This window comes from Microsporum canis, genomic scaffold, assembly GCF_000151145.1.
Source record: "Microsporum canis CBS 113480 supercont1.3 genomic scaffold, whole genome shotgun sequence".
NCBI classification, from domain to species: Eukaryota; Fungi; Ascomycota; class Eurotiomycetes; order Onygenales; family Arthrodermataceae; genus Microsporum; species Microsporum canis.
This window is the reverse complement of record NW_003299167.1, coordinates 2300156-2326662: the sequence shown is the minus strand read 5'-3', so window position 1 is coordinate 2326662 and position 26507 is coordinate 2300156. Positions and strand designations below refer to the sequence as shown.

General features: G+C 46.2%; 8 protein-coding genes across 8 annotated transcripts; 2 read left to right on the top strand and 6 right to left on the bottom strand.

Annotated features, from left to right (window-relative positions):
• Positions 1-1291: 1291 nt before the first annotated feature.
• MCYG_03731 (uncharacterized protein) lies at positions 1292-2076 on the top strand (the record flags this gene model as incomplete). Its single annotated transcript, XM_002848179.1, has 3 exons — positions 1292-1463; positions 1518-1573; positions 1603-2076. The coding sequence occupies 3 exons, from the start codon at positions 1292-1294 to the stop codon at positions 2074-2076; spliced, it is 702 nt and encodes a 233-aa protein (XP_002848225.1).
• A 2471-nt stretch (positions 2077-4547) lies between these two features.
• On the top strand, positions 4548-6651 carry MCYG_03730 (conserved hypothetical protein; the record flags this gene model as incomplete). Its single annotated transcript, XM_002848178.1, has 5 exons — positions 4548-5027; positions 5099-5378; positions 5437-5567; positions 5595-5659; positions 5805-6651. 5 exons carry the CDS (start codon positions 4548-4550, stop codon positions 6649-6651), a joined length of 1803 nt encoding a protein of 600 aa, XP_002848224.1.
• Positions 6652-13758: 7107 nt separating this feature from the next.
• On the bottom strand, positions 13759-14232 carry MCYG_03729 (uncharacterized protein; the record flags this gene model as incomplete). Its single annotated transcript, XM_002848177.1, has 1 exon — positions 13759-14232. The coding sequence occupies one exon, from the start codon at positions 14230-14232 to the stop codon at positions 13759-13761; it is 474 nt and encodes a 157-aa protein (XP_002848223.1).
• Positions 14233-16156: 1924 nt separating this feature from the next.
• MCYG_03728 (conserved hypothetical protein) lies at positions 16157-17432 on the bottom strand (the record flags this gene model as incomplete). The annotated part of the gene is made up of 2 exons (XM_002848176.1): positions 16157-17187; positions 17243-17432. The coding sequence occupies 2 exons, from the start codon at positions 17430-17432 to the stop codon at positions 16157-16159; spliced, it is 1221 nt and encodes a 406-aa protein (XP_002848222.1).
• An 847-nt stretch (positions 17433-18279) lies between these two features.
• Positions 18280-21264, bottom strand: MCYG_03727 (26S proteasome regulatory subunit rpn-1; the record flags this gene model as incomplete). Its single annotated transcript, XM_002848175.1, has 6 exons — positions 18280-18309; positions 18386-20188; positions 20339-20683; positions 20740-20904; positions 20991-21055; positions 21120-21264. The coding sequence occupies 6 exons, from the start codon at positions 21262-21264 to the stop codon at positions 18280-18282; spliced, it is 2553 nt and encodes an 850-aa protein (XP_002848221.1).
• A 451-nt stretch (positions 21265-21715) lies between these two features.
• On the bottom strand, positions 21716-23796 carry MCYG_03726 (conserved hypothetical protein; the record flags this gene model as incomplete). Its single annotated transcript, XM_002848174.1, has 3 exons — positions 21716-22854; positions 22908-23159; positions 23217-23796. The coding sequence occupies 3 exons, from the start codon at positions 23794-23796 to the stop codon at positions 21716-21718; spliced, it is 1971 nt and encodes a 656-aa protein (XP_002848220.1).
• Positions 23797-24114: 318 nt separating this feature from the next.
• On the bottom strand, positions 24115-24689 carry MCYG_03725 (uncharacterized protein; the record flags this gene model as incomplete). Its single annotated transcript, XM_002848173.1, has 2 exons — positions 24115-24241; positions 24505-24689. The coding sequence occupies 2 exons, from the start codon at positions 24687-24689 to the stop codon at positions 24115-24117; spliced, it is 312 nt and encodes a 103-aa protein (XP_002848219.1).
• A 730-nt stretch (positions 24690-25419) lies between these two features.
• Positions 25420-26058, bottom strand: MCYG_03724 (uncharacterized protein; the record flags this gene model as incomplete). Its single annotated transcript, XM_002848172.1, has 2 exons — positions 25420-25533; positions 25822-26058. The coding sequence occupies 2 exons, from the start codon at positions 26056-26058 to the stop codon at positions 25420-25422; spliced, it is 351 nt and encodes a 116-aa protein (XP_002848218.1).
• Between the last annotated feature and the right edge of the window lie 449 nt (positions 26059-26507).

Below are 26507 nucleotides of genomic sequence, written 5' to 3'. Positions count from 1 at the left end.
ACAGTTGTCGATCAGAAAAGGAGGAGTGAAAATCTGCCTATCTCAGCAAGGCATCCTCATCCTTTCCGTTGCCTGTTATTATTTTGATCTAGCGAAACCAAATCACAGGGCCAGAGGTGCAGCGGTCATTACCTCTGCTCAAGAACATGTTGTGGAATAACTGTGCTTGGCTGCAGCCATCAACGGAGGTTTAGGTTCTTGTCCCACCTTTCCTCGCAAGAGAGAAGCTGAGAAGGAAGTAGATATTCTGGCCTGTAGAGATCTAAGATCAAACCTAAGGAACTCCAGCCAATGGACGATCTGGCTGAGACGGACTCTTTGCATGGGCGCCAACCGTTAGTTAGTCACCCTGCAGCAGGCGTGTACAGACCCATATATATCATAGCACACATTTCCATAGTTTTGGTATGTAACGAAAGTTACGGAGGCCCCGTACAAACTACCTAGGTAGATGGACTGGCGTAACTTTTTGCCTTTTTCTCTGCCTTTCCCTGTCCGTCCGAACGATGTTCCAAGTTGACGCAAAGTCGGAGATTCCATCCAAATTCAGCATCTCTTGCCTTTCAATCCCGAATATCAGGTACGTATGTATGTACCCAGAGTATTCGGTTCTCATTCCTTCGGAGTTTCCATGGATAGTATACCCCAAAGCGTTGGCTCGAGGTTGCTGTACTCTCCATGCTTGGTGGAAAATGGCCGGGGTGGGACCCTGGACCTTGATGCCGGGAGCCGGTGGCGGAGAGAAATATGTAGTCAAGAGGAGGGAACTTGAAAGAACCAGATTCTTTATGATAGTATGATATTTGGTTAAGCGGATTCACACTTGGCCCAAGTCTGCGAATTATCGGCCTTTCTGCGTGATATGGTGGAGTTAACCCTTGTCTGTCGATGACTGGATCCTTCGTCTTTTACCAGAATGTATGTACCCTGACTCCTGGTCATCCTCAAGGGAAAAAGAGACAAGGCTCAGCTTTTGGTAAGACGCCGTCAAGAGGTCGAAGCTAAGTATAGCTCATGTTTGGTGGGCGAATGACGGACAGTCGAGGAGATCGCGGCAACAAATGGATAATACCACGACACGACGCTGGCCGAATAATTGATCTATTTCGCCTTGGGCCAGACGCTCCATCCTTCACCCAATCTCTTGTTTCTTTTTCATTTCAACCATCTCCTTTCTTTCTTTTTCTTTTTTTTTTTTTTCACTTTTGGCTCAGACGTCGAAGCTGGCCGCGACATGAAGGGTGGCACAGTGGCAGCAAGCGGAACTCGCATCCATCACGCATAATGGATGATGAATGACTTTCTTCGAATGTGTGAAAGTCATTCCCGGGTAACTCGTTTAGTGTCGTTGCTCGGTGTCTTATCGATGTATCATGCTAAGCATTTAGACCAGAAATTTACAATAATCTCGAGACATCTGCGGGCATCGTGTTTGTTGTCTGTGTTGGTTTCTTCTTCCCTTGGTGTGAAATCCGTACAATCTTCGGACTATGAACATGGGCGGTCCACATAACAAGCAAATCCTGCCACTATGACAAGGATAAAGGCCAGCAGTCGAGCAGGCATGGCCGCAGTACAAGGTGTGTTTAACTGGTTCAATAGTTATCATGGTTAATGGGGAGAAGAAAGCAGATCATCCCGCCGCCTGTCCCAAAAGCTGGTACAGTTGGAGGCACTGAACAACTCTCCGTTTCTGTCTGTCTCTGGTCTGACGGACCTTTCAAGGGGTTTCATGTTTTCTTTTACGAAAAGAGTCATTTGGAATATAAAGAGCAACGGGGAACAAGCGATGAGCGATGGCGGCCAACTAGCGCTCAAAAACTGGCAGCGTTATTGTTACAGCCTCCTTTTCCCACCACCAACCACAGAGAGGACACGCAGCAGCTGGCAGCAGGCAGCTCCAGCCTCCAGTATCATAGGCGAGAGACGGCGAACGGGGGAGGTCTTAGGTTTGCTGTCTTACCTCAAGGGTCTGCCTTTTTCTCTCGTCCCTCGTCACATTCGTACGTATATACGTACCCAAGCGAAAGAGGCAAATATGAGGGCCGTGGGGGGAAGCGGGCTGTTGAGTTATAGATTCCGCAAAAAAATGACCTATACTTGCGGATTAGGACAGCCCTAGATAAAACTACTGTTATACGGAAAGAAAAAAAAAAGTATTATTCTTTCTCTCCTTGTGCCGTTCCGTTGAAGTGGTTTGCCTTGGGGTTTGAAAAGAAGACCCCTTGTGTTCTGCTGAGATTATAATTAGCAATCTCTTTTATCCTCCCAATAAATCCCGTACCCCGAGATATATAGTCAAAAGGCTCAGCCGGAGGAGGGAGGGGGTACGCTGTTGCATATGTGCATCTCCCATTATAATTACGCCTACCAAGTGGAAGGGGGCCTTGCCTTGTCGCCTGAGATTGATTCGTATCGCCCCAGCTAGAAAACTGTCACGTCATACACATACCATTGTCTGTACATACATACGTCCATACATAGTAGAAGCATGTATACGGAGTAGCGGACTTTGTTATACACCCTGGTGATGGGGTTTGGCAGGGAGTTAACGCATGCTGGCTTGCTAAGAGGGATGGTCAGTGGAGGAACGAGCAGCGAACGAGAAAGAGGGCTAGGGAGCCAGGGAGATCCTCATCTGTTTGTGTGGTGGCCCGTAAAAACCGCCCAGATCAGCCTTTCTTCATCTCTTGTCTTTGCCGTGTTACCACTCTTTAATTCGCTCTCTCTTGTTCGTGTCATTGTGTCGTCTCATCCTGACTCCATCCCCTTTATGCGAAGCATAAGACCTATATGGTGAAACACACAAGACATCCACCAATTAATCATTCAAACTGAACATAGACGCAACACTTCCGTGCATAGCAGTAAAATATGGCCATCAGGGTCGAATAGAAAATGTGGATTTAGTTGCTCGTTAGTTTGCTCCCAGAGACCATCTTATCTGATACCAAAGAGTTGACTGTACCGTTAGCCAGACAGTGTATACCGAGACCAAAGGATGAGACAAGACTATTTGCTCAAGCTGCAGCAGGGCGTCTCTCCGTTCCGTACTCTGCTATCACGCAATAATAATAATAACATCACAGCCAGCCGCTACATACGAGATGCAACAACGGAGACGCAAGACGGCCTCTGACCGACATGTCAAAGCCTGAGCCCTTGTCAAAAGATATACATTGCCCTAAATAACACCTATCGTAAGTATACGCATCGTAAAGTACGGGGGAAAAAGGCAAGCCTGGAAGCACAAAGTAAAAAAAAAAAAAGGAATAGGCGTACTATAGAAATGTAATACTTACACGGCCTTTGCTTTTTACCTTTCTCGTCTCTTTCTTCTCTTGTCGTTGGCTCTCATGCTTTTGTGTTTTTTTAGGTCAAGACCAACAAAGCCCCCTGGTTTTTCCTTGACTCTCCTGCATCCCATCCCAACAGTCAGACGCCCAGCATCCAGTGTCCCATCAACCAGGGCTCGCCTCCGCCTATCCATAATTCCTGTATCTCCGTGCTAAAAGAAAGATGATGCCAGCAAGCAACAAGAGGAAAAAAAGTAAAAATAACGATCAGCCGCCTTAGAGGTTTCTTTTTGTTTCCGGGCCAAACTTCGCCCAAGGGCGAATAATAAAAAATAACTTTGCATGCTGGAGACTTGCATCTTATCCCCATTGCCATTTTTCCATCCGGCTCTGTTCTCTCGCTCTCCCTCTCTTTTTTTTTTACACTTTCTTTTTTGTGCAAAATTAGCTGGATGGCTGAATGGCAATCCGGTGGCCCAGAGTTAGTGCTTCCAGAGAACGAGGTCGGTGGATCATGGATGTGTGTGGATGGGATGGATGGATGGATGCGACCCTCAGACTGCGTCCTATCCATCCCCTTTCATTTGCGTCTCACTTGCGCGCCGCTTTTGCTTGACCTGGGGGGGCTTTTATGCCTCGGGTTGATGTAGTAGATGTAGATGTTGCTCGATCGATGATGCTCGTCTATGACTTGCCCCTTTCTTTTTGACTCCTTTCTCGTGTCTGCTGCCGGACATGTTTTAGTGACTTCTCATCCTCAATATCCACGGGCTGGTCGTCCCGCTTGGCTGGCTATCTCCAACCCCCGCCACGGTTCGTCTCGTCTCCTTGAGATGGAATGATTGATTGAACCGTCTGTCCAGAACCTCGCTGGTCTTGCCGAGAGCTTCTTCTTCTTTCTGTGCCCGTTATCCTGTCCTGGCTGCTTCTTCCTGTTGCTCCACCGAAGGGGGGGGGTGTCTTCCGTCCCTTTTGCCTTCGTCTTCGTCATCTCCATATTGCATGTCCTGCGATGCTTGCCCTTGAGGACATGGACCTATTCTTTTCTGCTCTTTCTTCTCCTTCTTATTCTCCCTTCATCATCCTTTTCGTTAGTGAAGCATTGCTGCTTCACTCTCCTAGCTCGGTACTTAGCAGCATGATCTAGGGATAATCCGCATCTAGCTATAACAACGAAACTTACCGTCACCCCCCAATATCTACTCCATATACCTCCGTCTTCCCTCCCTCTCTCTCTCTTGCTCCCTACCCATGCCTGCCATCCTCGATATACCGCCGAACCACTTCCTCCCGCACCCATTCGGGCCCTCCATACTATCGTCGGCCTCCAAACAACGCCTGATAGATAGAGCTGAGCTCTCCAGGTGGCAGGGGGAAGTATCGAGTCAACAGTCCTGCTCGAATATAGCTCCGGAAATGGCGAGGATAGGGGTTGCTGTTGCATCGTCGCTGCCGCATCACTATGGAGGGTACTCGCATCCAAGACATGACATCCAGGCTGGGGTTGAGAGGAAGAACGTCACGACCAACACCAACTCATGGCGGGAAGACACCACGCAACAGAGACAAGCACAGCGGCATCCGCTGCCACTGATAAGCCAGCACTCCAATATCAACCAAGAGTCGTCGTCGAACTCTCCTGTCAAATCTACAGCTTCTAGCGTATCGAGTCCTCAGCTCACTTCTTCCATGACTGGAAACGGAGGCAATTTGGCGGAGTTTGCTGCTCAGGTACGTCTTAATCTGGCCGGCCTGGTGAATATATTTGCGTGTGTGTATACTGATTGAATGAAACCCCGTAGGTGGCTTGTTTATTCTGGTTTGCAAAGGCCTCTAAATTAAAGCAGATCGAAGACGGCTCTTCTTATACACCAACTTCGCTTCTGGAGCTGGAGTTTGCACCAAGCCCGGGATTTAAGAAATGGGTTACCACAGTACTAACCACCACTCAAGTGAGCAAGAACGTTATACTGTTGGCTCTGCTCTTCATCTACCGCCTCAAGAAGTTCAATCCTGCCGTGCGAGGGAAACGTGGAAGCGAGTTTAGGCTAATGACCATAGCTCTGATGATGGGGAACAAGTGTAAGCGTTGAGCCTGTATTACAGTCTATCATATCCTCTCTAACTCTTTTAAATCCAGTTCTTGACGATAATACCTACACAAACAAGACATGGGCAGAGGTGTCGGGCATATCAGTTCAAGAAATCCATGTGATGGAAGTCGAATTCCTTAGCAACGTTCGATATAATCTGTTTGTTACCAAGGAGAGTGTAATCAATGGTTGACCAGGCTATCAGTCTTCTTCAGCTATTTCGAAAAGGCATCGAGACTCAAACTGGACGTTACTCGGCGACGCTCTGCCGTACGTCACCAGCTCACAGCCGCTACGCTCTGTGATATCGAACTTCACAGCAGGCCACAAAGCAGGTATATCTCTTCACACTCTTTCGTCGCCAACCAGACTCCTTGTCATTGAGCATCCCACAGACAAATGGCGTATCTTTTAGTTATGATGACCCTACAATACATTCGGCAATGTCAGTGGAACCGTTAAGTGCCCATAGGAAACGAAGTTGGGATGAGCAGGTGAATGAGAACCCAGCCAAGAGACCAGCAACCGCAACAACAGGCTGGGTTCGACCATCATCAACCCAAGCCTCTGTGCCGCTCTATCAACCTTCCCAGTTACCAACCACCTCACTGGCCCTCCCGCAGACCCAGCTATCGACAAATGTTGTTTCCATATCCTCAAATATGACATCACAGCTTCCAAGGCCACACCAATCGTACGCTATAGGCTCAGCCAGTACGCCTGCCACTCTAGCCCCGCTTACCACCACCCAGCCTCTCTCCACCGGCCCTCGACCGACAATCTTTTCAACTAACCACACTTCAGCTCGGTGGAGTCAGCCTCCGGCTTCTCAGCCCTCTCTGGCACCGTTGCCTGTCGCTAATCTTCAACAGAGTGTGCCAACTGGCTTCTCTGACCCTTCAAGGCGTACTGGCCCGACCACCTTCCCAACAGCTACGTCTGCAACTACCATCTCACCCGCCGTTCCTACCTACTCAGTCCGTACGCCCACTCACCTTTCTCCATCTTCTATTCTCCTGGATCGAAACTCTCCCTATCGCCCAGTTCGATCTGTAAACACTCTTCTTTACCCCCCTCCAGCAGGCTCTCTGCTCCAGCCTAGACAGTTATCTGTCGAGCTAATGAGATACCAACCATTGGGTAAAAGAAATTCGGAAGATCGAGCTGGTGTTTTGCCATATTCTCAACCTAATATATGGGGAGAACAGTACTTCTCTCAAGTCCAGCCAACCACTCAGGCTACACCTTATCATCAAGGCTGACAGAACCCCTATTTTGGAAATGCAGGCCATACCATTTTTATTTTCATATTTTCCTTACCCTTTCTCGGCTTCTAATATCTTCATCCCTCGTTCGGCATATTTCTTTGCCCCTTACCCCCTATTTTTATTATTTCTTGCATTGCATCGGTGTTTACAGTACTACTAGACAGGGAGCCAGACTGGCCCTTCATTCCTACATTGCTAATTTTTTTTTTTTCACGTTCACCCGGCATATCAAAGTTTTGGGAGGTACATGTCACTTACATTTGTTTTCTGCGGCCCGCTCGGCCTTGGGTTATTTTTATACTCTTTTTAACTTTATGATACCACCACAGTGATATCTCGATTTTCTATGATTGCATTTTTGTTGAAGCGTTTTTCTATTATTGTCTTGACGGTGGCTTGATCGAGGACTTATTTTCTTTCCATTTTTGAAAATACCATTCTTATGAAGGTTACTACTTGTTTGGGGAGGTCATGGCGAATCATTGGGCTTTTAGACAGTCCATTTATACAGATACCAGATACGAATGAATAAAGCATATGTCATAATACAGAACCAGAACTGACTCTACTCTACAGCGTATGGGATTAATTAAGTGCTCGACTATGTATGGTAGCATTGCCAAATAGAAGACACCCACCAGGCCATACAGCAAAGACCTATGAGATTGACGAACTTCCCCTATCCAGTAGCCAATTGGCTACTTATCCTTGGATATATTTTCACACTTCCTATATATGAAAATGTCATATTGCTGGGCTTGTGGCTGGCCCGTTGCCTGCTGGAATCTTGAAGTATTGGTCATATAAGTTTCACTTAAGAGTCATAGAGTACTAGGGACATTATGAAGCCGGTCTCGAGGTTTATGGCCCTGTGATACATCTGAGTAGCTACCATAAATATCTCCAACTGCCGACCTTATGACGTGACAGGCGTAGCTATTACTACCCACGAATACTCAATGCTCACCAACCAGTCAAGGCTCATCGGTAACAGTCGACTGGCCTTCACTGAATATATTGACACTCATTACAGGGCCGATACAAACATTGACCAAGTTATCTTATGTCTACCAGGTTTCCCGAAGTCATACGCTCATCCTTCTCAAGAGTATCGAATTCTCTACGCAATTGGTTGCCGGCTGGAAATCACCAATATCAGGTCAAACGGTGACCACAATGCTACTGTTAATATAAAAGGTCAGACTCTATGGCTCACCACAGCAGCCTATACGAAAAGACAGCCACTCCAACGGAGTGGCATATTTATGCATGTATTATTATCTGTTCTGTCAGAGCAGGCCTCGTATGCATGTACAGCTAGCGTGCATTTGAACAGATAGCTACAAGATAAACTGTTTCAAGTATGGCTTTTTCCCATTCCTGGAGAAACTAGGTCTACTTATCACCCTCATCTGCTCCATACTCGAGGAGAGTACACAGCCTTCATAGAGCAAACATGCGTTAACAAACATGTGTATGCTTCAACTTACGCCACTCACAGAACGGGCAATAAGCATGGGCATAGGACCTTTTATCTGTCTGAGAGTGGGAGAAAATGGAGACAACGTCGGTGAGTTCTGATGTGAAGAGAAACATTGACTATTGACTGGAACTGAGCCCACAAAATTAGGATACCATGAAGATATCTCGGACTGCTTTGAATACCAAAGGAAGATATGAGTGAACGTGCTGTAGCCCAAGCGGACGAACCTGCGGATGCTAAGGCAAGAAAAACAAAGAAGAGTATACATGACTCTCTCTCCATAACAGCTAATGTTCAATATGTGCACGTTGACTCGGCCATATCACCCGGAATGGCAGCTCCCGCCATTTACCCAGATACGCGGACCCCACGCTCAAGCCATATATATGTATAGATGGCTGGGATGTCTCAACCGGGGAGGATTAGGAGGGATGACTCTCTCCCAAAATACAACCAGCCGATCAAGTAGAGGTTACCATCATACCTCAGAGCAACGGTTAGTCTACTCCAACGTATACTTGTTGCTTACGAGTCAGGGGGAGTTGATACCAAGGGTTTCGTGTACAGCAACTACGCTCCTCCTTTTACCATCACTCTATACATGGTATGGGAATTCTAACAAGAAGAAGATCATTGTTTGATACCTCCTAGCAAGGGTCATGACGCAGAATGTGTTTGAAGGCCACTTCCCAGTAACCCCACGAATGATCGGAAATCTAGGCATCGAATCTATTGGATAGGATATAAAAATACATGCCTCTGTACATCATGCGCCTTTCCTAAATACCCTGGACCCTGAAAACAAAACCGTGATTACCTCTCACCTCGCTATCGGAGGTATGCCCAAAATTGATAAATATCCACATACAAGTCATTATATACAACGTATATATATAGCACGTTGTACTTTAGAAGGCCCAACCATGCTATCCTCGTCCGATTCTGCCACCAGAGCATAAAAGGGTGTGGTACCTTGCTGAGCATCAGCCTCTTCTTAGGTCATGGCACCCCCGCGTATCCTGCATCTATATACTCTGTACAACCAATAAAACAGCTGAACCGGAGGGAGGGGGGAGCACTGTCAAAGAATTTCTTGAGATTTCCAATAAGATGACGGTTAATAATATCTCCCGAGTTAAGTACAAGGGAGGCTTCATGATTATGCATTCATCTAGGCAGACATGATTTCCTATTTTACTCGTGCTACCTACTAATGTGCACAGGTTCCTGGCATCCGCATTCGTTCCCAATCCCGCCGGGGAACTCGGGAAGTCTTGGGCAGATTGGCTAAAGAATTAATTTCTTACCTGAGTGGTATGCTGGCATACCACCTTCGGGTGTAAGAACTGCTGTTATAACGACATCTGGCAAGAAAATATAACGGTCAAGCCCACTGGAAGAGAGCACGAAAAGATATTACCCTCTACCGCGTAGCAGCTGTTTAATGATACAGTGCAAAAGCTCAACAGCATTGCACGGTACATGCGACTACTCCGTGCAATCAGCCTTCATACTGTCGCAAGAACTTTCACCTCGATCCCCTCTCACACCAGAATATATGGTGTCTTTATATTGTGAAGTCGGGGAAGATTTACCGCGATACCCCCTGCCTCGTTGCCAAATCTAGACTGAATCAAGATTGAAGATGACGAGCATGGAAGTCAGAACAACCGATCTTATTCTAAGAAAAGAAACAGGCCTGGAAGCATCCCCGTTAGTCTCCAGTTCCACCTTCACGGTTTCATGACATCTGCTGGAATTTCGGCCTGACTCTTCGAGAACAAGGAGCGATCCAAAACAGAAACCTAAACTGCTCCTCAAGCCTCGGAGCTACTGTCAACGCGGCCACCTCAAGCCCGTTTCTTTTCTTTTTTTCTTCTTCTTGCTCGATATTTCTTTTGCCATCACTCTTTTCCGCGGCTAGCCAACCCATGGTATTAAAATAGGCACATACAACAAAAAGTGGCCTGACCTTCAGCTATCTCCCTTTCTAAATATCTTTCTGGGTTTTCGAGGTTGCAATAAGCAGCCCTCCCTGGGAGACAGGCGAGCACAATCAGGAGAGAGCGAACAGGTGTCACCAAGCCCTGTAAAACACGTTGTCGAGGCAGGGATGTTTATGCCTCCAAAAGAACTGTAATTTAGAGCTGTTGCAGAAATGTGAAGAACGATGGGTCTTATTTAAAAAATCTTGGCGAGTTCGCCTTTACTATGCATGGAACTACAACGTTTTTATATCTACAATCTAGGGGTACTTCTTGTCATGTTTTTAAGAAGTCCGACGGTTACAAGGCTATGAGCTATGGGTAGATAGCTGCTGACTACGATACCAGTTACTATTTTCTCAAGTGTATGACTAGTTTTAACTAGTTACTTAACTAATGAAGATTCAAAATAATATAGAACGGCTGCTTCATACATCAGGATCTTACGAAACAAACCAAAAAAAATATGAACTAGACGCCAATTCTCACTCATCTTACTCCTGAGAAGCCGCCTTTAACTCCATTCAGCCTCCATGTTCCGTTCAACGGCCTGAAGCTGATATGCATTCGTAGCCAAACTTATAGGGTCTATGGTAACTCTCAATGTATGATCAACATAAGTCGCGGTCTTCGATATCAATATCTTCTAACCGACTTATCTTATGAATTTTACGAAATAATTTAATCTAGGAGTGAATGCAGCCATAGAAAAGCTGGGTTTTACTGTTTCCATATCTAGTTACTAGCTTAGGTTCTGTCGTCTAGATTAACGTGGTACATACTTTTGTCCTGGAGAGGTATTGGCGGTACAAAAAGGGATGTCTAGGATTGGTCATGGAAGAAGAATTCCTCTTGCTGATGCCACTACAGCTTATCTCCATCTTTGAAACAGATGTCGTGTCGAATTGATCCTAGTGGCGGAGTCTACAGCAGCTCTTTTGGGTGAATATCGTGTTCATGGCGTAGGTAAAGTTAGGACATTGCCACCTGTAGAATACAGTCACACCTACCGGTTCAGAGATAACAAATGACATATATTGAATGAAGAATAATATCTATAGAATAACCAGTCACTGTTATGTACTATATTAACTCTTATATAAACATGGCTGTGGGTTTGCGGCTATAGACATAATGTGATCAGTCCACTGCAATAGATCTTCGCTTCGTCTAATCGTCGGAAGGCTAACAAGGATATAGATCTGTTCGAACTCTAGTTTAATCTTGCCTTGAAGCAGCAAAGCGCGGGTAACGGTACAGGAAACAATAGCATATCTCGCGCTCTGATACACTGGTAGTGTGCTAAACACACTGTGTTGCATCACTCCTTGTGCGCTAATAAAATTTTTTGGAGTAAGACAGACATGCCTAGATTTTGTGAATCACCCTCCTCCATCAGTGTCTTAAATCAATAAAAATACAGAAATAGGTAGCACATAAATGAAAAAGAAAGACAAATGGTATCGTAATAGAAAATATTTTCGGCATAGCCCAGACATTACATCGTCAAAGAAGAGCTGACCGTGGCTTTCTTGATTTTCATTCCGTGTATAAGGGAGGGGTATGTTAGAACTGCCCGCAATTCTTCATACTAAATAATCCGTAGTTGTAATAAGAGGGTTTCTGGACCTCATATATTAGTGACGAGATCATATATATAAAAGAGGTAATTGGTAACTGACCGAAGAGGATGAAGCAGGGTTTTATGGAAGTGATGTTGACATTGCCACCAAGAAATCCCGCTCGAGGAGCAATTGCGATAGTTAATGAGGGAGAGAACGATTGTAAGCGTGTGATCAGCGCTTGCAGATTCGACATTGGCCCACAACCACTATGAATCGCTCGTGAGGGCTTCCAGGACATTTGAGGTCGCCAGAGCTGTCAGTTGAAATGCGAAAGAAATGGTTTCCTGGGTCTCGACACGAACTATACACATAGAAGTTCTTAAAAAAGTTGCACATATTGAAAGATCAACTGCCAGTCGAGCTAGTTGATTATCCAAATCAACAATAGAATCTCCTATGTGTAGGTGTATAGATGATGGGCTGGATAATAACAACAGCGTTGCTCAGAGCCGAACCGAAAGAAAGGTGAAGAGTTCGTCTTGCTGAAAGAGCACAGAAATATCAGTTGAACGTCCAGATATTATAACTTGATGAGACAAGAGTGAGCTAATGTGCGTCATAGACAGTCCGGCAAAATCAGCGGGTATTTTTTTGATGGAGGCGTGATTTAACTTTCAAAGTTAACTGATCACCAGGGGAAGAGGCAATGTATATAGATTGACGGATAGAGCGTTGCCAATAAACTAAATCAGCGAAAGGGATCAGTATGAATCTAGATGAAAAGAGTGGGAGCATGGAAGGATCATGGCGGCAATAATGTAGAAGATTCGAAGCGTCTAATATATAATCACTTGAAACATACAATTAAAACAAGCATCCGGGAAGGGTATATAGGTGAATAAGTGTATGATTCAAGCACGAAACTGAGCTGTTCCGAGATAAGCTCCTTTTTTAGATTGAAGGGAAGAACTTAGTTGATTCATCACGTTCTACCTTCTCGGCGATCTGAGCCAGGATGTTGGAGATCCTGGGAAAATCAAAATTGACCCTATTTGAACATGCTTGGTGCTGCCCGTATTTTCTTTCCTTCTTTTTTTTTAAATTTGATACTACCCTTTAGCTAGACAACTTTAGCTAGACGAACAGAGGAATTAGGAACAAAATAGAAGCCTGGATGAAGCTTAGTCCTGGTTGAAAGTGATAATCCTTCAAGGGGAGAGACTGACAATGGAGATTGCGTTTGTAGAGTCTTCCGTCAGTGTGGCGGATCTGTATAAGTATGTATATAACTCACCCAAAGCAGGCCTTCACAACCATAAAAAAGGTAAAATTTCAAGTTAACCGAATACGGTTGGCAAATTTCGTAGAGATGCTGGGTTTCCATGCTTGTTGACACTTCAAGAGTAAAAAGCTACGATGGCGGTACGGTACGGGACGATGACCTTGGAGCGACCTTGATAGAAATTTCCCGGTATGCCATGCGGGTTGGCGTCCCGCATTAAGGCGTCACGCTTCTCCCGTTTCCTAGATAATGGGACGCTGAATGGCTGAGAATCGAAGTCATGCATAAGAAATTAGGGAATCTGGCCAATCGTACAGGGCTTGGCGGATGGGAGTATAATCTTAACAAAGAAAAAACTTCCGGGCAATCTGGAATTAAAATAATTCCAATATAGGGGGAGGGTCATCTAGAGTCAGCGTGGACGTACATACGTATAAACATGTCTAGATTTAGGATGAAGAAATTAGAACCTTGTTCTGGTTCTGAATAGAATCGCTGGACTTATAACGGGGGGGACAATCTCCGAGCAGAGTGAGCCTTTCGGTCTGGTCACAGACTGGTAAACTGGTATCAAGGGCAATTAATCATCCTCTTTGAGCAAAAAAAAAAAAAAAAAACCGGTAAAAACTAAGCCTAAGCTTGACTCAGGAGGGCGTGTTTTAGGTTATTGCTCTGGGTTCCCGCGGTTAGTGGGGGTGACCATGACGAGTGTGTGTGGAGGGTATATTAGAGAGGGGGGACCAGGCCTGATTTCCTTGAAGATGAAAGGTGCCGATACTTCGAATCCTAGAACCTGGCCATGAGACGGCATCCCCGAACACCATCTGGATCCTCAGGAACGTTGGTGTTATAGTCATGGTCTGAATAGGAAGGACGGAAACAAGGCAAGTCACGTAAGAGATAGCCAGTGCCCTGACTGTGACGGCCAAGAGAAGATCGATGTATATATATGGAGAAATGAATCAAACGAGAGAGAGGGAGTGTGGTGCCTTGGGTACCAACTCTGGGCTGGCCGAGAAGCGCTCGGGGCGTTTGATATCCAATTTTTCTGCGAGTCTGCATCTTGAATGCGGGTCTCGTCGGGGTGTGTGGCATGCCATCCATACCATGAGTGTGAAGGGATACCCATGTATAGGCCCCGAGTAGCAGTAGCCTAGATTGCCAGTACTTTGCATCAAGATCGCGATGCCAAAAAGAGTGTGGTTGATGGTTTGTTGTTTCGTTTGATTTGAAGTTGGAGTTCGAGCGCGCTAAATTCATCGCGGCTTCCTGATTGGCTGCGGAATCTGTTTATCCGAACCCGAAACCACGACTATCACCAAAATAGGCTTAGCGTGCTACCATGAAACGCCGGCGTGGCACTAGTCCTAATGTGGATACGCACGGGCCTTGTATTATCTAATAGCCACAACATGTAAACTTTATCTTTCTTTTCTCTTTTCTTTTTTTGTGATGGTTTTTAAAATCATCCCCAACGCTGTTTATACTTAACTCTTTTTTTTTACTCAATCTTAACTGCGAGAAAGCGGGCATCGAGCTAATAATAGGCGTGCCTGCAGGACGTTGTTAATAACTGCGTTGATATAACTAACGTGGAACTGGGTTATCCAGCTTGCATGTGAAGAGCTGGTCTCTGCATGTCTTAATTCCTCTGCTACTCCCAAGGTACATACTGGGATATTATGGATAGATATGACGACATGCTTATCCGTTCTTTATGGGCAGACATGAGGGTCGGAAAGCACAATCTCTCTGTGTTGAGGTTAGGGATAGTCCATCGAGCCGAAGTTCCATGGCATGGAAACTGCAGGCATGAAACTCTTTTTTTAACAAGAATGCCCAACCACCACGGAGCTGAAAAAGGCACGTTGTTTGACATAGAATGCTATCTCCAAACTGTGACTGATGCATTCCCCTCCTTCACCAAGACGAAGCGGAATAATGCCATATACCCAGGGGTTGGTGTTCACAAAACCCCTCACCCTCGGCAGCGGGGAAGAAGATCATTATCTCAGGCCCAGGAGCATGCATTTGGGTTGAGAGTTGCCGAAGAGTTTGTTGCAGTTCAGGCAGAAGCAATTCTTTATCAATTAAGTTATCTACATATAAAACTGTGGAAATGGCGAAATGCAACATTGCAAGGAAAAGTGAATACAGACAGGTACTTGAGTTCCTTGGTTCGTTGCCAATATATGGCTATTTAAGCAAGATTTGTGCCTAGAGGCTGATGAGCGTGTGGCTGAAGATTTATCTCCATCTCACATATAGTAAGCTAATGTTGATCGATACACAGAAGTCAGATGTGAATGAGCAGTTTCAGGAAGTCGGGGGTACTGTCGGACACAGGGATCCCGCTTCCATACTTCGAAGGTGGTTATCAGTGTGCTCCCAAAAGCAAACATGATAGGATCTTCTTATTCATGAACATATATACATACATATACGAGGAGCAGATGTTCAAGCTTGAACAGCCATGTCTTACGCATTTACGGGTTCGTACGAGATCCCGTTGATCATCTGCCATCGTTCCTCAGCCCTTCGAGGAGCTTAGATGAAACCATATTCCATTATATAATAGCTATCCGCAATTTCTTATATCTATACAACCACTCAAGCTTTTGAAACCGGGAAATATCTCCTGGCCTTTTCCCAGACACCAATTTTTTGGAACTTCCGTGGAACTTTCGTGGAAGTTCGTTGTTAATCGCCTGTACCTGGTAAGTCTGGGCATTCCATTCATGATTTACGTTACGGGAGACAATTATCAAAGGACTAAATGCAATCCACAAGCATGTCGAATGATATTTCTGGGGAAATTAAGCCAATGCAGCTGAAATTAATTATTCTGGTAATTCGCATTTTTGAAATTAGCCAATTGATGTGGTTGGAATATATTGTGAACCTGACCAGTAATGTCCTTGTCAGGGATTGTCATCATTCATATCGTTATGCATACATACTACTAGTAGTTCTAGCCTATATAACTCTATTGGCATCGAATTTTTAATACAAACTTCTATTGTGATGCCGCTAAGAATATGCTCCCGCTGTAGGTCCCATGGTTAAATAGATAAGATATGAAAATGCCGAATAAACCCTGTAACTCCTCATTCGAGTACTTGACGAAATGGGTGAAATGCACATTCGTATTCCTGATGTGGAAAATGGTCTGTCAAGAGTAAAATTAAATAGTTTGGCTTCGTCGTGGCCTGCCTGCTTGCAAGGTAACTCTCGCTTTGAGGGTATCCCATTTTTCACGGTGTTCCTCTGTGATCTGGCCGTCTGGGAAGAAGGTAGAAACCATACTGCTACCCAGATTTGGATACTTTTCTTCCACTGCAAGCAGGGTATCCATAACTCCAAGTTTGCCGATAACGTCGACGAATTCTAACGGTAGGCCGAATGATTCGGGGGTACGCTTCCCTCCAACGACGTATGCGTTCTGGATGGTTCCCATACCGCCTGCGCTGATGACATACCACGCGTTGGCTTTGAGACCAGCAGCAAAAATAACAAGCAGGACCCATAATACGGCAAGAATGAGCACCGAGACTCTAGTAAAGAGATCGCAGGGCAAGTCTCTCTCCTCTGAGCCAACTGCCATCTCCTCGAGGTCGAAGCCGCGGCCGTCTCCGATGATGACAATGGCATGCTGACAACCAGCCCCTTTGGTTAAAACCACTGTCTTCTCCGAGTTGGCGCAACAAGGCCACTTTTCCCGCCGCCATTGCCGTAAGCAGCCCGATATGATAGAGAGTAAAGCGCCGCTCAAGGTAGTTAAAAAGGGTGACCAGTCGCCGTCTCTCACCAACGGAACTGCTGTAAGCGCAAGTTGGGCAAGCGTGGTGAAGAGCCCGCTGTAATCGAATTTATCCCTCTTCGGACGCCCCAGACCTTCCTCCTTGGCTTTGTATATCGACACACAGAGGCCGGCTTTCCTAGGTTGCTTGACTTTAGAGCAAGTGCCGTGGGTGGTTATACTCTTGAGTTTCATCTGATCCCATTTCCGAGTAATATTTCCTTCAAGATGGCTGTGTACCTCCTTGTGCTTCCAGTAGTCGTGGTCCCGCAGTAGTCGTCCAAGTACCCAGCTGGTGTTATCAAACGAGGTCCCCGTCTCACCGTTGATGATCTTACATGGGTGATCTGTATCTGGCATGAGTCTGTTTTTACCGATGGCTGATACCACTGCATTCAACCCGTATGAAACGCATCCTGTCCAAATCTGTAAGCAATAGTAGTATACAGCCAATATTTCAGAGTGACCTACCGAATGAAAAGGCAACGGGGGGAACGGGAGTCCCAACTAGCTGGGCGAAAGCATGTTCAACCAGATCACCGCCGAGAATGAATAGAACAGACAGGACATCCTTTGGATCAGCCCAGTGGATAGCAACACCTATCGAAGGTTCACCAAACTCTGGCACTCGCCGGACGAGTTCCTCAGTCACAGGAGGCATCTCTTCCAACGACCTGGGAGAATGTAGCAAGACCAGTGGAATGGTATACAGACGTCCCTGTTACTCCTTCTTCCCCTTCACGTATGGTGGAGTGACGAAGGGGTGATGGAACTGAGGGCGGCGATGGACCTGGGTGTAGGGAAAGCATGTCTGCGACGGTCTCCCAGAGTCGTCCTTATATATATTCATCACTTCTCCATGCTCGGAGTCATCTTATTATCACGACTTCTTCCTCGCCTTGTCCACTTTCGCCCAAACACCCCGTGACCATGAGCTGGCAAGAGACGGTGTAACTCAAGCATCGCCAGCGAGAAGAGCCTGAAGGCCGACTCAGTTGATGCAGTCAGCTGTTTTGCAGAGCGTCAGGAAGATGTGAAGGCTCCTTGATGTTATTGCATGGCTGATGGGCCTCCGGCCACGGTTATTATATCGTCGTACTCTGTGTTCATCTTGGGGCCGCTTGAGGCATGGAGATTCCCACATGTTCTGCATTTATCCTGGTCATGAGCTTCTTCTATGGCAGAGTGAACGAGCAGACTGACTATTTATCATATTATAGAAAAAGAAAGAAGAAAAAGCCCAGCTATTAGTTATTAATGCTGTGAAAAAGAAGTGGGCTGCATCTCGTAGTTATTGAAGCTTTAATTATCTACTTTCTATTGGAAAACTGAACTGCTCACTGATAGTCGATGGACTTACTGATATGCGAGCTATCACGGTTGATCAACGACGTATGCGTTCTGGAGGCCCATGAGCCCAGATTGCTTATGCGTGATAGAGAGGGAGAAAAAAAGATGAATTTAAAATCTTAACAATACATACAGGGCTAGGTACGTGTATCGCCATCTCATGTCGAGCTCTCCTCCCATTCGGGGTTCTATAAGTATGAGAGAATATGGGTCAGCAATCATGGACATAGGCTATTTATCGAGAATGGGAATTGGAAAACTAACCTTTCGCAGGATTACGAGCCCCTCGAGAGTACTGCTTAGACATATGTACTCCTCGTCTTCCAGCTCTGCTCGCTCTCCGTACGATAATAGCACCGGGGTGCTTTGTGTTTGCCAGCCGGTGATGGTTTTGGGTCTTCCGGCCTGGCCAACGACATCGACGGCCTGACCGACACGGACGTTGACTGTGAGTGGTTTAAGGTCCTCGTCCAGAGTGACAAGGAATCGTGGGTTCATGGCGGTAACAAGGTAGTAGAGGAGGTAATGGGAGTCAGCAAGGATGAAATCCTTTGCGTCGATCATCGCTACAAGCACAGTCAAGAGGCCGGCCGCTGCGACTCTCGAGAGGACTTGACGATCGGTGTGGAATGGGTTCACAGACATGCTTCCCTTGCCCATGTGGAGGAGTCCCTGGGCGATACGGACCATAAACAGCGAGTTTTGATCACGCTGGTAGTAGCTTGCGAGTTGGCGAAGGAGTTGTGCCAGTCGAGCATTGTTGGTACCTGCGCCCAGCAATCCCATAGCGAAGATAGCATTGATGGCGACGTCATTATCATTATCGTGGCTGTACCTGGAAAGTGTATCGTACACCTTCATCTGGGGGTTGCTCGGGCTGATCAACCCCATGGCAAGAGGGACAGCCTTTCGAATATTCGCTGCGCCATAGTGCATCAGATGGCCAAACTGTCGCAGAACCATATCCTGGCCGATCTCCTCACCCATAGCAATTAAAGACAGTCCCAAGACAGCATATGATTGCACAAGCTCTTCACCCTTGTTTTCCTCCTTGTCTTCAAAGACTTCATTACAGATATGGAGAAGCTCTTGCAGTTTCAAGACGGTGCCGGTTCCGGCCCACGCGCAAACTGACGCAAGGACGGAAGTTGGCTTTGCCATTGGGTGCTCAATCACCTTAAGGATATCCAATATGACCTCAACCTCCTCTTGTCTTCCAAAGTAGAGGAGCGCGAGTCCAAGTGCCATGAAACGGGTCCATTTATCCTTGAGGTGTTTTTGTCTCTCCTCATCCATCAAAGTGGTAGCGATAGACTCACTGACCTGGTGGTTGGACGAACCCACGAAGATCATCCCAAGCGAAACGGCAGCCATGGCGGAAATTTGCATGTCAACAGTTACATCCTCGACAATCGGGAGTAGCAGCTCGAGCAGTTCCTCTTTGCAAGATCCGGCGTATGCCAGGCCGAGACCCATGATCGACGCTACTCTCATTGGGGTGCTCTTGTTTTCAAGATTTTCATAGTCACCGAGAAGCGCCAGAGCGGGATCTGAGTCCACTCTCACACCTGCGTTTAGAATACCAATTCCGAGAAGTGCTCCCGCTCTGATTTGGTCTTCTTCCGCATAAGTGAACCTGTCTATTTGGTTCAAGCCTTCCTCCACATCCCATTGAAGAAGCATACCCAATGAGGCCGCGGTCGACAGCATTCCGTCGTCCTTTGTTTTCCAAACCCAGGGCCCTTTGTCTCCATCAACAAGCATCATCTTATCGTTTCCAAAACCAGCGTTGGTGAAAGCATTGACGAAGGCGCTGGCAAGATTGTGTCGTGCCGAGTCAACATTAGTGAGACTTCCTCTGTTGTTTTCGAGATGAGTTTTGTAGATATCCTCAGGCATTTTTGGCTCAAGGATATTCAGCTCTTTTGCTAGGGATTTGAAGTGAGTTGGCAATGCGATATTGTCGAGGCAGTCCGCCAGTTGCATATCATCATCGTCAAGCTCAAGCCATATCCGCTGACGAGCCAGCAAAAATGCCATTGGGTATTTTAACGCTGTCCGTTGTTTCTGGAATCACTCTGATCAGTTCGAGATCATGAGGCGTATGGCGATGACAATGGGCCTGCGTAAAGTTTCTTATATTGGAGGTAGATATCGTGGACTGTGCGTAAAAACTGATGGTCCTCCGGGATACGTGAGGAGGTTGACCATGCTGACCATGTAGAGGCAGACTCGTGGATATGTGTTCTCATCAACGAATCGAGGCAATTCCTCGATCATCTCTAGCTCACTGAGCAAGTCGACTGCGTCGGCTTCCGCGTTATGGCTGAGGAAGTAAGGTACGAGGGATAAGGAAAGATCCACAAGGTCCTGTACATCTTTATCATCCGTCAACCGGTTTTGGTATTCCTGGCCTATTTCCAGAGCAAGGTGGCGAATATATTCATGACCCCAGGACCCGAGGTCGTCCGATTTCGCGAGTAGGCGGTATTTAAGCGTTTCTAGTTTATCCTCAACTCCATATGTCATCCCTAGCACCGAGAGAATATCTGCAAGGGAGTCCTGTTCTCTACTGTTAGTTCTGCCTTCAAAGACAATGGAAGCAGATTCCACCATACCTTGTCATCGCCGGGCGCCCATTCATCGTACACCTTGGTAAGGTCATCATAGTGCGGTCTGAGGAACTTAAGCGGTTTCGGTACTGCAGTCATGGAAGAAGTAGAAGTTTTGATGAAAGTTTTGATTGCCTCCAGAGCCGGTTTGTAAAGGGATGTGTCGGATTCCTACACATATCAGCCTATTGCCATCTCACCTGAGAATGGATCTGCTGCTCGAGACGAGGTCAGCTCTTTAGATATATTATACACACCTGCACTCTCTCCACAAGCATCTCAAGTTCATTTTTAAGCTGCTGGTCTTCCTCACTAAGTTCCTCTGGCGCGCACGTTAGCAATGTTCAATATAAACAGCTTGTGTAGAGAGCTGAGGCTGCGCGCACCTTCTTGAGGTTCTTCCTCCTTTTTGCCGTTTACAACAGGCTTCCCGTCCTTGCTTTCATTTTTCCCTCCATTTATTTCCTTCATGTCCTCTGCCTTCTTTCCCTTCCCAGCGCTGGAGGAGGATGGCAGTTCGTCCTTCGCCATGGAAGCAACTGATGAGAGAGGTGGGAATTATCGGGGTTGGTGTAGCTTTGTCAGTATGAATCCTACCCGGCAGAACTTCCAGAGGATACCAAAGATCGAGTGCTCGGGAGTCGTTGTTTGTGCCGGCGAGGTAGGTTGTTCTGCGTTGTAATTATGATCAACCAGATTACTAGTTCAGTTTCTCTAAAGCTCGATTTTGCTTTCAGATCTGGAAGCTTCATAGTGATTACGTAATACACATCAACATCAACCTAAGGAAAAGCAGAATCAATCAAATTTGTATATATGGCGATTTCTAATAGAATTTATATCAGAGATAAAAGGATATATCCAGATATATATGTGAAATGACATATGTATATACAAACGTGACAGCTTTGTCTATGCATACAGTTGTTTGGCAGTAATGTACAGTATTTGGATATCATGAGCCTGCTGACGAGAGATGATGCTATGCCGGGATTTCGAGGCTGTCTTTCAATTTTGTTTCATCCACTAGACAAAAGAGGTCACCAGCGTTTAGCGGGGTTCTTTCTGGTACCTCATCGCTGTCGGTACAACCACCAATTTCTTTCCTAAATGTTTGTAGAAATGAGTCTCGTCCCTTCGTAAAATCGTGCTCCCCTACAGCCTCTCCGGTATACGGCAATACTGGCAACTCGCGGATATCCGGTAGTTTTCCCGGATAGATGTCAAGTAAAGTTGATAGAGTTGGAGGAGAGCGGTCAAGGTCCTTCTCCTGGAAATTAGACTTTATCTGCCGTTGGTCAGGGTCATCGTACTCTTCGGGAGGTTGATACAGTTCATTATGGACAGTGGCTATGGCGATATCGTCTTGGGTAGCAAATGCCGGGTAAGTAAGATAGTAGCCACGAGCACGCATAAATTCAAGCATATAATCCATCCAGGAAGGGTGTGATTTAGTGAGAATCTTGGGGATGTCCTTTCCCTTGGCCTGGATGGATGGAGCAAACCGGTGGGAGAGGAAGGACTGGAATTCTAGCCACTTGCTTCCAAAATACAATACAGCATTACCGTTGGGCATCTGCCACAGTAAAGTCGGGACCTCCGCTAGCTCCTTTGAAGAGTCGGGTCTTAATACACTTGTGGGAACAGAGAACGGTTTCCCATCGGTGGCGCGAGACGAGGGTAGCTCTAAGGAAACTCCGAACAGATGAGCCGGCGTATCTTCGCTAGAACAATAATTATACTTCAATAGAGAATATTTGAGGAAGTGGAAAAATGAAGGGGCCAATTCAGTATTTGGAGAAATTAGGAGCACATGGGAAAGACTAGGGTCCTTTGGATAAAAGGAGTCAACTACCCTGATGGCAGCTTCTTGCGATGTCAAGGCAGACGGTGATACTCTACGACGAACCGTAAAGTGACGGGAACCGGTCTTGGGCGGCCAACGAAAGCTTTTCAGGAAATGAAGCAAAGTTGGGTCTGCGTCAACTGGTAATTCGATTGTTAGCCCTGGTGCCGGCCCGAAGTAATCAGCCCGCTGCAGAGACTTAAGTAATTTCCGAAGAGATCCCGAGGAGTTAGGAGGGACGTTGATGAGTATCTCTGTTTGGACGTCGTTCCAAGCTACACACAGTTAGTACTACCATCTGTGACTGGTCTTCTGCAAGACGTCATACCTGTAAGTGAGTTGGAATCCAAGTCTGCAATCCATTTGAAATTAGAGAGTGAACTTGGTAAGCTAATATGAGTTATCCCCATTTGATAAGACCGCAATTCAATGGCATCCATAAAGAATGGTGCTTCGAATTCAATGTCACGAGTAATAAAAACTCGAGGACCTAAGATTCGATACATATGAACCAAGGCAGCTCTGACACTCAACTCCAAACGCCAGGGGCTTGAAGAGGAGGCATGATCTGGGCGCGCATCTATAGCCTTATTAGAACATTTGCTTTACGCCTGGAAAGCAAGCGAGCTTCACTTACCATGCCATGCTATGGGGCAATCTTGTTCCCTAAACCCATTGGCTCTTTGTATATCGGCGAGAGGGATCTCTTCTCGGCCCATGATTGCAAGGTGGACTCCATTTAGCTTCCTTAGAGCCATATCGCATGCTATGGGAAGCATATCACCCAGGGATTTTAATTCTCCAGTTGCAAAGACAACCACTTCCTGGTCCACGTTATCCCCCCAGCTGCGAGAAGAATATAACGACCTGAGCAGGGACTCGAACTCGATAAGTCCACGATAGTATTTCACGCCATTCTCGTCAGGTGTATCGTCTATTTCAATGGGTTCTGGATCGGTATAGGTATCATGGGGAGGGCGCAACCATGGATCGTCCATGAACTGTGGTTTTTGCCTAGCATATCGCGTCGGTATATGTCTGAAGAAAATAAAAATGAGAAGTGCGACGAAGATAGACAGGGCAACTCGTCGTCGTCGTGGGAGATGCCGCCAGAAATTCCCAATCGACGGTAGATATATAGAATCGCGCCGACCAGGGTCATCAAATTTCTTTCCAAGCTCCTCGTCGCTAAGGAACAGGTGTTTAGGCGCAGACATGTTTTCAGCCTAGATAATGCGCCCATGTTAGATGGCAGGATATTCCCCAGGTTAAGCAGGGAGACCCACCGTTCCTCGAATATGGAAATAGTAATATAATTATAACGAGCTTAGAAATGTTGATGGGCTTAGCATGAATCAACCCCAGTTCGAAGAAAGACAGTATAGCATTGTTAGCTGCGATCGTGATGAGGTGCGCATATAAAAAAGGCTCGTGTGTCCTTCCGAGTAAGAGACGGGGGTTGTAGATTTCAGGATAGCTTGATGTATGATTATATCGAGTGGCGCTCTTGAACCGTTCGAAAGATCTTTGAGTAACTATCCAAGAGAGCCATCAAAAGCCATCAAGCTAGATGGTTTCCTTGGATCTTTGGATGTCCAGATACGGCCCACCACGTGATTTTCCATTTGTTTCTTGTTTTCCATATTTTTGCCAGGCTTCAACCTTACATCGTCAAGTCAACAATCTACTGACACTGTGTGAAGTGTCTGATGTGCTCATACGGACCGTCCAACCCTCATATCTCTATGCAGAAAGCAAGGCTATAGTTATTAACGGTGATCGTCACATCACATCAGTATTGCGGAAGACCTATTCGTCGATGTGACACAGCGAGCTTACTATGTATCATCTACTACACCATATACCTGATAAGAGTATATAATCAACAAGCAAAAGAGCTGGATATATCGCCAGCCAAGACGCACGATTTACTATGCACGATCAACCTTTTTCCATCCGGATCAGGTGTGCGTTTTAAAATAGCCTGGATCGAACATGAGATGACATATTCACTGTCAGTTACTGCGGAGATACAGGCAATCTTGCGTTTGTCCACTTGGTTCTGGACCAACAATGAGCAGACTTCAACAGCAGGCCCAAAAGCATCCATACTGCTATACACTACCCTATAGATATGGGTAACACAACAATTCTGCGAATACTTCGAACACAAAGCATAATGGAGCTAAAAATCCCCTGCAGCATATAGGTGAATACCCCCAAGGTAGGAATACCATCACACCCAGGTATTGACCCACTGTTATGCTCTAGAAGTTTGGATAACAGTTATGTTCCATAACTAGACTGAGTGGGGTGAGGGCATCACGCTTGGCTATATGAGCAGACAATAGCCGGAATGGCTGACTAACATTCGACTCCGGCCCAGGAGTAATAAAATGCGGGCAAGTTTGTTCGTCGCTGTTTTACTAGCATTAGCATCCCAGTGACTACCCCAATGTTTTGATGTTCTGCCAGCCTTGCTTATAGTTCTCTTCAAGGGGTGCACCTTTTTTGATAATCCACTCCCCAAGAATGAGAATTTTTGAGAGACGTGGCCGAATAAGATAGAGGGTGCATGCACTGGGCCCATACGGAGTGCATAACTGTATCCGGAGTAAGCAGTCGTGCCAACCTTTAGAAGTATGGAGCCTGGCTGTGTTTAAAATCTTTTCCACTGTTATGCATGCAAGAAACGGATCTTAACATTAAAATTCTGCAGTGGGTAGCCTTATCTTAAGAATATATAATATGTTAACATAAATTGGTGTAGTTCGGAAGGGATTGATTGCGGCCGAGAGTTGCACACTTATTCTCACAACAGGGGCAGGGTCTAGTCCTGCTCAGTTCTGCCGTTCTTGCTTGCCAGTGGGAATGCTCCAATCTCTCACCTGCTGTAAGGTCTCCGCGGAAGAGTTGCTCTGGCTCATGCTCAGGCCCATATATAATGTAGGCGGCTGGCGATTAGCGTGGTTCACGGCTGTACAGAGTAAATTGACATGGTTAAATGCTCAAACAGTTCTGAGGGAAATAAATATATGAAGGCACCTCCACCTCCCTTCCGGGAGCGGAGTATTACTCAATAATTGATGTACATGTTCGTAGATCTGGAGTTGGATCCTGGAAAGCATTTCATGCTGGTAAGATGCATATATACTATATGTATAATGGACAAAGTGGTCTAAATCCTGGGCACTGGGCTATACATATTCTGCTGTTATTTTGTTGCCAACTAATACCCATACCAGAATATCCATGAAAGGGCCGCATGTCTGGAAATATAGGCAAGGCTGGGCTGGTAGCAGGTTTCGTGTTGGATCGGCAGAGCGGAGGACCAGCATCCCTGACCAGCACATGCAGACATATAATGTTTCTACCAGCAAGGAGACGCAGTGACCCGGGATCCATAAAAGGTCGATCCGGAATAGGTGGGTAATGTGCAATATTCTCAAGGCATCCAGGGGCCGAGTGAGATGTTGCATATCATATCACGCATGTTCGGTGCAGGACAAGAACATTGGCAACAGGCCCGGCTCGCGGCATACTTTCGACATCCGCCCTTCTGTTTCGCCTAAGCAGTGTTGCATGTTGCATAACGTCAATCCAGAACCGGCTCTGTAAGCACATAGTAATGATGGCTGTCCGCCTTTACCGCCGGATACCTAGGGAATCGGTTTCACAGTTTCAGTGTGGCTTTGACGGCAGAGACTCCCGTCTATATTCTTCGAAATACGGACTCTCAGACGTTGTCGTTGCTTCTAGCCCAGCACAGGCATCAGGCTCACTCTGGTCTGGCCCCCAGCCGCTTGACTAACCCAAACACCCTGCCTCTTCCATGTTCCGTCTTATCTTGTGCTTCTTCCCGAGTCTTGCTGTCTTGTCTTTTGTTGTTACATTTCCACGTCCTTATTTATTTTCCTTTTTCGTTGTT